This window comes from Pteropus alecto, unplaced genomic scaffold (assembly GCF_000325575.1).
Source record: "Pteropus alecto unplaced genomic scaffold, ASM32557v1 scaffold78, whole genome shotgun sequence".
Classification (NCBI taxonomy): domain Eukaryota; kingdom Metazoa; phylum Chordata; class Mammalia; order Chiroptera; family Pteropodidae; genus Pteropus; species Pteropus alecto.
The window spans coordinates 4049805-4063852 of record NW_006443124.1 but is presented as its reverse complement, the minus strand read 5'-3'; the positions used below and the strand labels follow the sequence as shown (position 1 = coordinate 4063852).

The window sequence follows — 14048 nt, the reverse complement described above, 5'->3', positions numbered from 1 at the left end:
CCCGCCCCCCGCCAGTCTCTCTCTCTCGCTCTTTTCCTCTTTCTAGCTCCCTTTTCCTCAATGTGCGTATCAGATGCCTCTTTTGAGAAGGGGCTGGAGAAGAAAAGAGGTTGGTGAGAATGGCTTCTTAATTGGATTTGGTGGCTCAACCAGAACTCAAAGCTTCCCTTTTAGTATTTATTCCATTTTACAACTTTCAGCAGGTTTCTCAAAGTGTGGTTGATCTTATGAGCATATTCATGCAAATGTGGAAAAGCATTAGTTTCCAATCTTGAACTGGTCATTTAGTGTTTAAGGTCATGTCTGTGTTAGGGCTGAGTGAGCAGCAAGGAACAGAAAACGTGGTCCTTGTTCACTTGTTATTTAAATTTACAAAGTGGATTTGCATCTGGAAGACTTATTTTTTGATGTTTACCTAAAAAGAAAAGCTAGTGTTAATCCCTGAGCTCTGCTTGCAAATATTTCACATTTCTAATATTTGTCATTCAGTTTGAATTAGACTACTTATAAGGAGGAAAAGTTGAAATAGTTTAAATTTCAGTTGTTTAGCTTAGAAACTGTGAAATTTCCCTTTGGCAACCAGACCATGTCAAAGGCTTGAAATCATGTCCTGTTCAATATCAGTCTGCCTGCCTCCATTAACCAGGATCTAGGGTAAACTCGGATTGCTCAGTTAGAACCAGCTCGTAAATCTGGATAACAAGGTCTCTGAGGTTGGATCCTTTAGTGTTTCTTTTCACATGAGCTGGCTTTTTGATAGGACTGAAAGTTAGAATTGATTTTAAAACTCGAATGATATTTTAAACTGTTCTCTTTCTAACCATTATTACAGCGTACCTACAGGGCTAGGACTCCAAAGGAATAGAAATAGTTCATTTTAGAGCTAGCTCTCTTTCTCCTACATGAGGTATATAGCAATATTAACACAAAGAACAATTAAAGAACAGAAAAAGCCCCCCATTCGGCAGTGCATACATAAATCTGGTTCTACATCTTGTGAAATTGTGCCATTTCTCTTGTTTTCCTGGTACTTCTTTTAGCTTTTGACTTTGTGTTCTACTATGGCTTATGTTGCTGAATAGTTTAAGAAGTGCTCTGATAAGAGTATCAGTGCTGTTTTGCAACACAGTTTTTCACAGCAGTAAAAATCATGTTAGGAAGTGTGAGAGCCTAACATACAAGTTAAAAAGATGTCAAGGGAAATGAGTTGATAGTATCATGGTCTTTCCAAACTCACCAGCATCCTCATGTGTTTTCTCCTAGCTGTCTGCTCTCTGCAAGCACTTAGACAACCTGTGGGAAGAACACCGTGGCAGTGTGGTCCTGTTTGCCTGGATGCAGTTTCTTAAGGAAGAGACCCTAGGGTACCTGAATATAGTCTCTCCTTTTGAGCTCAAGATGGGTTCTCAGAAAAAAGTGCAGAGAAGGACGGCTCAAGCCTCTGCCAACACAGAGCTAGATTTTGGAGGTGCTGCTGGATCTGATGTAGATCAAGAGGAGGTTGTGGATGAGAGAGCTGTGCAGGATGTGGAATCATTGTCAAGTCTGATCCAGGAAATCTTGGACTTTGATCAAGCTCAGCAGATAAAATGCTTTAATAGTAAATTGTTCCTGTGCAATATTTGTTTCTCTGAGAAGCTGGGTAGTGAATGCATGTACTTCTTGGAGTGCAGGCATGTGTACTGCAAAGCCTGTCTGAAGGACTACTTTGAAATCCAGATCAGAGACGGCCAAGTTCAATGCCTCAACTGCCCAGAACCTAAGTGCCCTTCAGTGGCCACTCCTGGTCAGGTAACTCTTTACTCTGCTGACACCTGCGTCCTAATTCTCTTTCACAAAAGGAGTCATCTTTTCAGGAACTTCCTTGATGGGGCTCGTCAGGGCAATCTGAGGCCTTGGAGCCAGCCCACAGTTGTTTCACTGTATCTATCAAGAATGCTGTGGTCTTACTTTACCATTTAAGCAAACAAATGCTTTTGTTGGCCTCAGGATAGGCAGTCCTTGGCAGGGGTGAATGTTGAGAAAGTATGATGTAATTTTGATGATTTACTTTGTATCAATTTACTAGGATGCCATCAACCTTGGAGAATCACTAACCTGTCTTTGTGTGAGTTTGAGATCTGAAAGGGATATCCCTTAGGATGGTTAACTGAGTTGTTTACAGACTTTAACATAAAGACAGCCTACTTGGTGTAATTTTTTTTTTTTAATCAACTTTATTAAGGCATTTACCTATTTAAAGTGTATGGTTTGCTTAGTTTTGACAAATGTAGATCCATTAAACACCATCTCAGTCAAGGTACAGACTTGCTATACTTGGTTTGATTTTGAAGTGAGGTAGAGGGGCTTAATTTATGTGCGTCTGGTTTGCATCCACATCCTAAGTATCTCCTCAGGAACAGAACTGGTTGGGAAATCATCAAACCTCTGTGTCTTAAAATATGTTCCTCCAGGTCAAAGAGCTAGTGGAAGCAGAGTTATTTGCCCGTTATGACCGGCTACTTCTCCAGTCTACCTTGGACCTGATGGCAGATGTGGTGTACTGCCCCCGCCCATGCTGCCAGTTGCCTGTCATGCAGGAGCCTGGCTGCACCATGGGCATCTGTTCCAGCTGCAATTTTGCCTTCTGTACCTTGTGCAGATTGACCTACCATGGCGTCTCTCCATGTAAGGTGACTGCAGGTAAGTGGTAACTGGACAAACTCAGTCCCCCCAACCCTGATCCCACCTCATCCCCCCCAAAAAAGAAAGAAACAATTTATCACTTCAGTTTTTCAATTTGAAGGTGTTCATTCAACAGATATTTTCGTGTCAGTTACTGTCCTAGTTTCTGTGGATATGGTAGTGGCCAAATGCCCTCTTGGAATTTACGTTCTAATGGAGGAGACAGGCAAACAAAATAAGAGTATGAGATGGTGGTTAGTGGTAAGGAGGAAAAAATAAATGAAATGGAGAGAATATGAAATGTTTTGAAGGGGAAGGGCCTTGGGAATTTACTTTGGGAAACCAGGAGAGGCCTTGTTGGTAAAGTGGTTTGAGTAAACTTGAAGGACGTAAGGAAACACGCCATGCAGATATGAGGGGAGAACATTCCAGGGGAGGAATGGCACAGTAATTTTTATCTGTGAACATGAAATAATGTAATGAAATCCACGTTGACAAATGCATAGTTGTCACTCTTGTTTCTGTGGCACATACGTCTGATCAGTCATCAGGTGCTTTCTCTTTGAGCCCAGGGAGGCTTCAAAATCTTCCTCAACACAGCGCTGTAGAAAGCCACCCTCTCCTGAGGTAGGCACAGGAAGTGAAACCTGTTTGCCATTTCTGAGCTAGATAAGGATTGAGCAACCAGGCCCTTGACATCAATTTAACTGGAGTTTGGTGACTTAAGTCTTTTTCATAACAGAGATGATGATCACAGCTACTTTATAGGGTTATTGTAAGGATGAAATGAACTATTGTAGTGCTTTTCAAAGCTGTTATACTGGTCTGTGACATGATAAATACAGAAATTGGGAGTCAGGGTTAGAAACTTTTATAGCAATGCCACAGTAATTTAAGGTCAGTCAAATCAAATAAAAGTTAGGGCTTATATTTTTTGTCTTTTTACTTTCATTTTTCTAATAATTTATTTGATTGTCCCGACAGAGTAGAAAAACTAGTCCTTCACCATAAATAATTTGAGAACAATGGGCTCATACATGTAAAATGATAACTATTAATGCCATTATTATTCTTGTTACTGATTGCTGCTGTTAGCAGAATGTCATTATCTCCAAGAAAGTACTCCGAGAGAAAAATGAATAGATACTTCCAATTGCCTAGAGCAGAGTCTTGTAGGTGGGACTGGGCAGATGGATTGGAGAACTCACCACAGCATAATATAAGCGATTTTTTAGGTTTCTGTAGCTTTAGCATTGAGAAGCTAGAGTACATTTCAGGTGTTTAACAGCATTTGAGGAAGAAATCAAAGGTGAGCTGGGGGCTTCAGGAAAATTTGGCATCTCTTTATTTGTATCTATATTTTTACATATGTTAAATATTACCATATAAAATATTTGAAGTACTAGCTTATTATTTTGAGAACATTAAAGCAATAATCTTTGTCCTTAAGATGTCTAGGAACACAAAAATGTTTTGAATTATTAAAGGGATAAAAATGACAGCGTAGAAAGATACATGTCTGCTACATCTCGGCAGAGGTCATAAAGCCTGGTAATATACAATGCAGAGAAAGGATTCACAGGATACAGGAAGAGTGCAGATAGGATTCTATGCCAGAAAATGTTCACTGCATTAAAAGGGAGACAGAGCTCTAAATATGAGGAAAGTAAACTAATAAAATGACAAAAACATTGGTAGGAGAGGTCTCTAGTCATGCTGAAAGATTAAGGTAATAAGATTGTGAATAAAAAAGCCTTTTGTCTATAAGTAAAGGCTGTGGGAATGGCTGCCTATTCCATTTGAGTTAAATGATAAAGCAATAGAAACCAGATTAAAGAGTATCAAGGGGAAAAGTTGGCAGGAAGAACTTTTCAGTCCTTGTGGGTGGTAAATTTTCTTCACTGGATTTTTTTTTTTTTATATACCAAATTAAACAGTTAGTTTTTGTCCTTAAGCCAAAGGTGCTTTTGTTTATTTGGTAGGCCTTGTCATTAACTTGGTGAATGATGCTGACTTAGTGGAAAATTGATATCTGTTTCAACCTTTGGGTTTTTTAGTTAAATCAGTTTTTAACTCAAAGTAATCACCCCACTAAATCTAGAGCCCCTCTTCGCCCTTCCATATTTATTACCACATTGTTAACTATTTTCATTTTGCTACACTTTGTATCTCCATGTCTATTTTGTAACTATCCATATGTACTTCTTAATCCCTTTGCTCTTTTTCACTGTCCCCTCCAACCCCCTTCCCATCTAGTAGCCCTCAAAATATTCTCTGTTTTGAGGAGTTTGTTTCCGTTTTTGTTGTTGTTGTTTATTTTGTTCTTTAGATTCCACATATATGTGAAATCATGCGATAGTTAGTTGTCTTTCTCTATCTGACATCTCATTCAGTGCAATACCCTGTAGGTCCTTTAATGCAATATCTTTTTCCATCTCCTTCTTTTTAGTCTGTGTGTCTTTTAATCTGAAGTGAGTTGCTTGTAGGCAGCATATGTAGGAGTCTTGTTTTCTTACCCATTCAGCCACCCTATCTTTTGGTTAGAGCACTTAATTCTTTTCCATTTGAGGTACTTGTTGATAGGAATGTAATTATTACCATTTTTTATTCATGTTTTTGATATGTATTTTTTCTTAAAGAAGTCCCTCCAACATTTCTGGTAATACTGGCTTGCTGTTGATAAATTCCTTTAGCTTATTTTTGTCTGGGAAGCTCTTTATCTGTCCTTCGACTCTAGATGATAGCTTTGCTGTATAAAGTATTCTTGGTTGTAGATCCTGGGTTTTCATCACGTTAAATATTTTGTGCCAAGCCCTTCTGTCCTGTGTAGTTTCTTTTGAGAAGTCAGCTGCCAGTATTATGGGAGCTCCCTTGTAGATAACGGCTTTTCTCTTGTTGCTTTTAAGATTCTCTCTTTGTATTTAACCTTTGGCATTTTAATTGTGTGTCTTGGTGTGGGCCTCTTTGGGTTCATCTTTTTTGGGACTCTGAGCTTTCTGGGTTTGTGTATTTCTTTCACCAGGTTAGGGAAATTTTCCATCATTATTTCTTCAAATAGTTCTTCAACTTCTTGTTCTCCTTCAAGTACCCCTATGTTTTTACATTTAATTTTATCCCATAGACTCCTTAAATTTTTATTATAGTTTTGGCTTTTTTTCCTTGCCCTTCTGATTGGGCGTCCTTGGCTTCCCCATCCTCTATATTGATGATTCGATCCTCTTCTTTATCCACTCTGTTGATTCCCTCTAATAGACTCTTCATATTAGATAATGTATTCTTTATTTCTAACTGGTTAGTTCCCTTTTACAATTTCCATTTCCATTTTTATGTTTTTTATCTCTTTGTTAAAGTTCTCACTGAGTTCATCTTTACTTCCCCTAAGTTCATTGAGCATGTTTATAACCAGTGTTTTGAACTCTGTATCTGTTAGATTGTTTGACTCCATTATTTCTGGATCTCTGTTCTGTCCTCTCATATGGTTTCTGTTTCTTTGTCTTCCCATTTTGGCTGCCTTTCTGTGTCAGTTCCTATGTACTAAGCATAGCTCCTGTGTCTCCTGGTCTTATTAGTGTGGCTTTGTGTAGTAGGTGTCCAGTGGCATAGTCCTGAGAGGGGTTCAGCTGCAGGCCAAGTTTAGCCTGTGGCCCTCTGGGGCCACCTGTTAAGATTCAGCAAGCAGTCTACAGATGCTGTGCTTATAGTTGCCTCAAGAAACCATGCCAGAAATTGAGGCAAGCTTCTACCTGTGTTGGTCTTGGAGTTGGCTCAGCAAGGAGCACCTGACTCCCTGAGGACACAACTGGATGTGGCTTGAGTGGGACTGCGAGTTGGGGGAGGCAAAGTTTCAAGGAATCCTTTGGGTGGAGCGACCTCTGTTATCCAATCTGATGATGTCTCAGCTATGGTGGCGCTGAGTCTGCACACTGGGAGAGGGAAGGGCTCGACAGAGGAACAGTGGATACTGCCAGCTCTTCTGCCCTGGAGAAAGCATTGCCTCTGGCCCTCGCTCTGACAACTTAGTGTCCCCCTGAAAGTCCCAGTGCCTTCCCCCCAGCAGCTGACCGGGCACTGGTACTCAGAGTAAGCAAGTCTGTCACAATGAAAGTCTACTCATGGACATGGCCCCTTCAGGTGGTGGCTGCAGCTGCGCTCTGCGGCTGCCACAGATTCTGCCCCACTCAGCTGCTCAGGACTGGGCAACCTTGTGTCTTCATCCCCTCCTGCATTCTACTGTTGCAGGGTGATTTCTTAACTTCTCTCCCTAGTTGTAGTGTTTCTGTTCATCTGGATCCCAGGCGACTGCTTGCTATTTGCTCCGTGTTTCCATCACAATTTTGATGTGGTTGCAGGAGGGATGAACAAAGCTTCTATCATCTATGCCATTTTTCCCTCCCCTCCTGGAGGATTCCTTTTTGTTCCTTGTCATTTGTGCATGTTTAACTTTTACCTAGCTATAACATAAATATGTTTTTTTTTCTGGATTCTGTAATGAATATTTTAATTGAGTTGTAGCCATCTTGATTATAAGTTTTTAATAACTGACTATTATGTTATTAAATGGCTCTTTCACACATAGTTATTCCCTTGGACATTTAATTCTTTTGCTACTGTTGTATGCATTTCCATGCACATAACTTTACTTTGGATTGTTTCCTTATGATAAAGTCCCTGGGGTAACATTACTGAGTAGTCAAAGGTTGTGGACATTTTTAATGGTTTTTAATTAGCATTGCAAAGTTGTATAAAAGTTAATTTTCCATTTCACTTTCTAGAGAAATTAATAGACTTACGAAGTGAGTACCTGCAAGCAGATGAGGCCAATAAAAGACTTTTGGAACAGAGGTATGGTAAGAGGGTGATTCAGAAGGCACTGGAAGAGATGGAAAGTAAGGAGTGGCTAAAAAAGAACTCCAAGAGCTGTCCATGTTGTGAGACTCCCATAGAGGTAAACAGGCTGGCAGGCATGTTACGGTTGCCCCAAGAACCCTATTAATTTTATGACTAATTAAGGAAGCACATTTTGGTATTTATTAAACCTTCTTACTTGGAAGATGCAGTTCACTACTTAATATTGTTAGCAACCTTAAATGTATGTTGATTTCCCTTTTCAAAGTGCTTTCATACAGTGACAATTTTCTCACATTATATCCACCTCAAAATTGAATGGGTTATGAGGAGGCCATACTAGAGCTCCAATCTACTCTTAGTTCATCTACATGATAAACAAAAAATCAAACTGACTTCTCAGAACTATTTATCCTGGAATTTAACATACCTGTTTAACAAGTATATGCTTAGGAAATGGAGACATTTTCCCATTAATCAGAGCCAAAATAGATAAATATTATTGCTTCTTGACAAAATCTCAATATGTTTTAAAATTGAGATATATCTTTGTATTTGATTCTTCTGTTCCAGTCCATTACAGTAGTTCCTGCGTATCCATGTGAATGACAAAAACCCCAGTGAATGACCCCAGTGAATGACAAAAATGTATTCCACGACCCCAGTGAATGACAAAAATCATGGATAGTGCTGAACCCTGTACATACTGTTTTTTCTTACACATACATATCCATGTTAAAGTTTAACGTAAATTAGGCACAGTTAGAGATTAACAATAATAATCATAAAATAATTATAACAATATACAGTAATGGAAATTATTTGAATGTGGTCTCTTTTCATGGAAATATGTTATACTATATTCTCCCTTCTTGAGATGATGTGAAATGATACAAAATGAGGTGAATAATGTAGGCTTTGTGAGGTAGAATTAGACTATTGTAAGGGTGACTTGAATATAAACACTGCAATACCGTGACAGTCGATCTGATAGGAGGCTACCAAGTGACTAACGGGAAGGGATGATTCACGTCTTGGGCAGAACAGCACTAGATTTCATCCCGCTACTCAGAATGGTGTACAGTTTAAAACTTATGAATTGTTTATTTCTGGAATTATTCCTTTAATATTTTTGGATCACAGTTAACCACAGGTAGCAAATCTGCAGATAGGAGGGGACTACTGTATATCTGAACTGACTGTGGCAGTCATTCCCCAGTTATTCCATTAAGTAAACTGGCATTCTATCTAACACTTTCTTCCACTACTCTATCTATGATAGAGTGGAGAACTTGATACCAAATGTTTACTTAGATTTATGTGAAAAATTCAAAATCATACATATTAAATCCAGACATTTTAATATTAATCTAACTATATGTTTCACTTAACAATGTACATGTTTGGTTTATCTACAGTTTATCAGAAGAGAGCTTGCTAAGTATCTAGTTGTAGGATCACCTGCTAAATATTTCCTGTGTTTTACTTGTAATGCAAAAGAATAAGCATTAAATAGATATCAATGTGTTGCCTGTATATCTCCTCCCTGTATGAGAAAAAGGAGACTAGGAGAATGTTTTACTGAATCTTTTTGGCATGTACATTTCTTTTTTGCTTTTACAGTCTTGATATTTATCCCTTTCTATCTTTCCCACCAGAAACTAGATGGATGTAACAAGATGACATGTACTGGCTGTATGCAGTATTTCTGCTGGATTTGCATGGGTTCTCTGTCTAGAGCAAACCCTTATAAACATTTCACTGATCCTGCTTCCCCGTGTTTTAACAGGTATGTATACACGGAGTTCCCTAGGCTTAGCAGCAGTTTTTGGCACTTGATTTGCAGACCTTAGATCTAGTGTTTGACTTAAGTGCTTTGCTTATTAGGGAATTCTCTTTCATATATTTTCCCACATATATGAATTTTTATATTTTCTTGAAAATGAGTTTTATGATGAATATATTGTATTTGGAAATTTTATTTTTTTATCCTTTTCAACTTTTTATAGTGAAAATTTTCAAACAGAAAAATTAAAAGGATAGGACTTTGAATAGTAGGATACCTTCTACCAAAATTAACAATTGATAATATTTTGCCATATTTGTTCTCTAACTTTTTTGCTGAACTACTTGAACCGAAGTTGGAGATATGATGCTTCATCTCTAAATCCTTCCACATGTATATCCTAAGATAAGACAATTCTTCTACATAATAACAATACTTTAAAAACTTTAATCCTAGTAGCATATTATCGTATAGTAAATGTAATTAAAACTTCCCAGTTATCCCTAAAAATATCTTTTAAAGCTATTTTATCAACCAGGATCTAATCAAGTTGTCATTTTATTTTTTTCTGTTTCTTTAGTCTCCTAATATAAAAAGTTTTGCCCACCCTCCTTTGATATGTTATGCGTTGAGGGGAATGTGGACTTTGTGAAGACTCCAAGCCAGTTATCCTATATAACATCTTACCATCTAGAGTTTTGTTTCTCTATGGTGCCTTATAACTTGTTTCTCTATCTTCTCTATTTCCTATAACCTGAAATTTATGCCTAGACTGAAGTTTGACTAGATTAAGGGTAACATTTTTGACAAGAATACTTCATGAAGGGTGACATGTACTTCATATTGTTTTACATCAGGTCCATAATGTCAGACTATCCCATTATTTCATATGATGCTCCGTTTTATCATTTGCTTGACTGTAAAGGTAATTTTACTTTTTGGTCACTAGTAAGTGATCTGTGGGGGGACCCCTGGCACAGTGTGGGTATTCTGTTCTTCACCAGCCCCAGTCTCAGCATCAGCTGATCTTTGTTAATAGGCACCTGTGCAGCACCTACTATCATTGCTGTTATCAGACTATGAGAGAAGCTGAAAATGCAAGCTCTGCCTATGAACCACTGGCAAGCTAGTGTTGAAAATTGGGTACATTTTAGATAGCATAAGGGATTGAAGACAAGTTGGCAACTACAAAACATTCTACGAGTGTTGGAGAGTGCAAGGACCATGAAGATAGGATGGAACGATTAGCATATAATAGAGTTACAGTGTCTTGAGAGAGTTCAACTTTTAGATTGATTGATTTTCCCAATCCTGACTTATTCCACATATTGTATACATTGAATATCAGTTTGGTAATACTCATCTTCCATTATTGTTTATTTTTGACCTTAAGGACTATTCTTATAAACTTTAAGGTAGCTTGTTTAGAGCAATCCGTATTTCAGTTCTCTGAAGTCGAATATTAAAAGGGAGGAAGAGATACAGATGTCATCAGGAGTACAGAAAGTATTTCTGAGAGAATGAAAGAAATTATATTTCTTTCAAGTGTATAAAATTATACCTTATATGCTTCCAGGTTGTTCCATGCTGTGGATGTTAATGGAGATATTTGGGAAGATGAAATTGAAGACTAGTTAACTCCTACTGCTCAAGATGTGGAAGTGAAATGGTTTGCCCTAATCTTTTGTTGAGTATACAAAATAACTTTGCAGGGTATTAAGGGTACCATTCACTTACTCTTCCAATGTAGAAGATATGGAAGACAAGTTTTATATTTTCACGTGGTACTACTGATTAAGGCACACTCATACATTTTTCAATGTAACGTAATTGAGAAAAGTATAAGCCAAAGGTTCAGAAAATGGAAACTAGAGAATATTAAATATTACTATGTACCCAAAGCTCTGAATATTTAAAAATTAAATATTTATTTTCTTCCCTAAGCTTTAGGTAAGGAGAAAGGTCGAGTTCAACTTAAAGACCATTTTCTCTCTGAGAAGCATCCCTCTAAGACATTCTGTGGGAGTCCCCTCAGTACTATTCCTTACAGCTGGGGTGGGTAGAAGCCTTATTAAAATTGTACCAAGAGCCTGATCTTATTTACTCCATGTTACATTCCTTCCAACCTAAATTTCTGTGACGTTAGTTCTCTTTGGAGGGAGCCCTTTACTCTATAACTGATTGGACAGCCCAGTGTCATTTTGGTCTATTGCTTTTCAAGATGGAAATTTATAGATAATTTAAAAAATATTTTTTAATACCACAAACACTATGGGTCACCCAGTATTTGTTATTGGTGTATAGTCCACTGGTTTTGGGCCGAGTCTGTTATTTGAAGATACTAGCTCAGAAGAACTTCAGCCGTGTTTGGCTTTCCTGGGCAGTGGAGCCTGGATTTAGAACAACTTGTCTTTGCTGGCTTTCATTCTCTATTTCCTCCCTTTACCCTCATGGTGGTAAGGACAATTTTAATATTAACTCCAGCAGCTCACATTTTTATTTCCTCTGCTGGAATAGAGGAAAGCCTGATGTATATTCCCAAGCTGAGCAAGCTGAACGTTCTTTAATTATCTGCTTTTTGAACTCCACACTACTGTAGTTTAGTCCTAACTTTCTGAAATCTTTTTAAAGGTCTTCTCTAATGAGTTCTGGTAATTTGGTTTTCCACCCTTTTTTGCAATAGCACTGTTTGGGGGGATAATTTTGGCTTGCCTGGATCCCTGTTTCTGGGTTTTGTTGGCTTTTTAAAAAATTCTCTTTCCTTTGATTTGGTGAGTGGCTTGGTAGCAAAATTAATTTATTTTTATTTTTTGAAAAAACAGAAGAATTCAGCTGCAGCTGTGAACATGTTCTTTTTTTCTACTTTGTCTTTGAAAATTGAGGAGTCACTTTTGACCATTTTATGTGTGTGTATCCAAAGAGTCAGCAAGGACTGACATTGTCAATGAGGATGCTTAATCTTAAAAATAAAAATAATTGAAAAATTGTCTTATCATTAGAGCAGAGCTGCTGCTATGTGTTCTTTCACTAAGGGCTTCTAAAGTCTTATTTTGGAGGCATGAGTTATGAGCTAATTTTAAGATGGTGAAATTTTGGGTAAAGTACTTTTGTCTTTGAATAAAATGAAAGATTGTGGTAACCTCTGAGTGCCCTAGAAATAAGTTTGGAAAAGGTTGGTATATCAAAAACATATACGATAAAAGAAAAAGTTTGTACCTAGCTTAATTTCATTAAGGCCTTTTTACAAGTGGGCTGAGATTTACTGTAAATTGACATGAACCTTATGTGTCCTTTTGGTGGGAGTGAGAGAGCAGAGGGTCCCTTTGCAAACTTCCTAGTTATTCTGCCCAAAACTAGTTTGAAGAGGCTGTGTCTCTTGATTATATAAATGGTTTGGGTTTAGAACTGATAAATGAAAAAGAGCTACTAAATCACTTTTTAAGTTAAAATAAAGGTCTCGCTACTTTTTAAGGGCTTGCCTTTGTCAGTAGAGATGTGCCTTGTCCCATTTAACTTTTTAAAATCTTTTTTTTACATAAAATAAATGTACTTAAAATACATATCCCTTCCAGTTGAGGAGAAGGATAATCATGGAGAAAAGACTTGGCAGCCATATTCTCAGATCTATATAGCACTGACAGCAAGGTTAATTTAGTAGTAGAAGGTTCTAGTTTATTAGACATTAATATACTAGTTATTTATTTTTAAGAGAAAGTTAGAGTTAACCAGATACGATAATCATAAAGCTATTTATGTGGCTGCCAGCTTTAAAAGAGAATTTAAAAAATTTGGCAGGAATTTTGGAGATCCCACCAGGTAGTAACTTTGTCATAAGTATCACCAGCAGGTGGCAGCACTTCCCATGTTATTACAAATGCAGTAAATGGTTGAGACATTATTTCATTATAGAAGCAGGTTTATTTCTGGGATTTTGATTTTTTTTTATTGTGTTTTGTTATAGTCTTTTATACACATTGATAGGTAGAAATGGCATCTAATGATACCAGCAAGGTAGGAACAGCAGTATTACCAAAAACTGTAAGGCCACTTAAAATTGTACTTGAACCATAGTTGACATCTAGTTGTTACATATGAAAATGTCACTCCTGATAGCAGCATTTATCTGCAGCCACTGAAGTAAAGAAAAGAAGTTATGGCTGAAGCCCCTTAGTAGAATGGAGAAATTGTGACACTGGTACTCTCTGGTAAGAGTAGCCAAATAGTCTGCTCCCTGAACTTTTGCTCAATAAAAAATTGGCCAGCAGACCAGGCTGAGGGTTTGTAGTCAGAAGGTTGGCTTTGAGGATATTCTTAAATGTTTATGATAATTATCAACTTTCAGCACCCATAGTCTAGTCTTTGCCCAGTTACTCAGGTTACCTAAAGATTTACCACTCTAAGGATTCCTGTGTTTCTCTGAGTCAGAGGATGCTTTGGAGAAGACTATGCACATTGAAAACTTAGATTCTGATATCATAGTTGCTAAGTACAAAATCAGCACTGTTCTTTTCCTTGCTTGGCTTTCTCTTTTTTTTCCTTCATTGAATCAACAAACTGATATTAATACAACATAAATGCATATAAATTTAAAAGGTGATTGTCTTAACTCAATTCCATTCCACCTTTTGCAACCTGTCGTGTTTCCTTCATTAAAGAGTATTCATTCACTAATTTAACATATTTATTGGGCATCTCACAATAGGCCTTACTGTATGTGCTGAGAGTGTAGCAATGAATAAAACAGTCATAAATC

At 37.5% G+C, this 14048-nt stretch overlaps 1 protein-coding gene across 7 annotated transcripts in view; it reads left to right on the top strand.

The window, feature by feature from the left end:
• Window positions 1-14048, top strand: part of RNF14 (ring finger protein 14) — a 21532-nt gene extending 7484 nt beyond the window's left edge. For all 7 annotated transcript variants that reach the window (XM_006922989.3, XM_015598061.2, XM_015598059.2 and 4 more), the window contains 5 exons: window positions 1264-1791; window positions 2454-2682; window positions 7437-7609; window positions 9168-9298; window positions 10872-14048. In XM_006922989.3, the coding sequence (XP_006923051.1) occupies window positions 1264-1791; window positions 2454-2682; window positions 7437-7609; window positions 9168-9298; window positions 10872-10929 (1119 nt within the window). In that variant the 3' untranslated portion in view covers window positions 10930-14048. The remainder of the gene's footprint in view (window positions 1-1263; window positions 1792-2453; window positions 2683-7436; window positions 7610-9167; window positions 9299-10871) is intronic.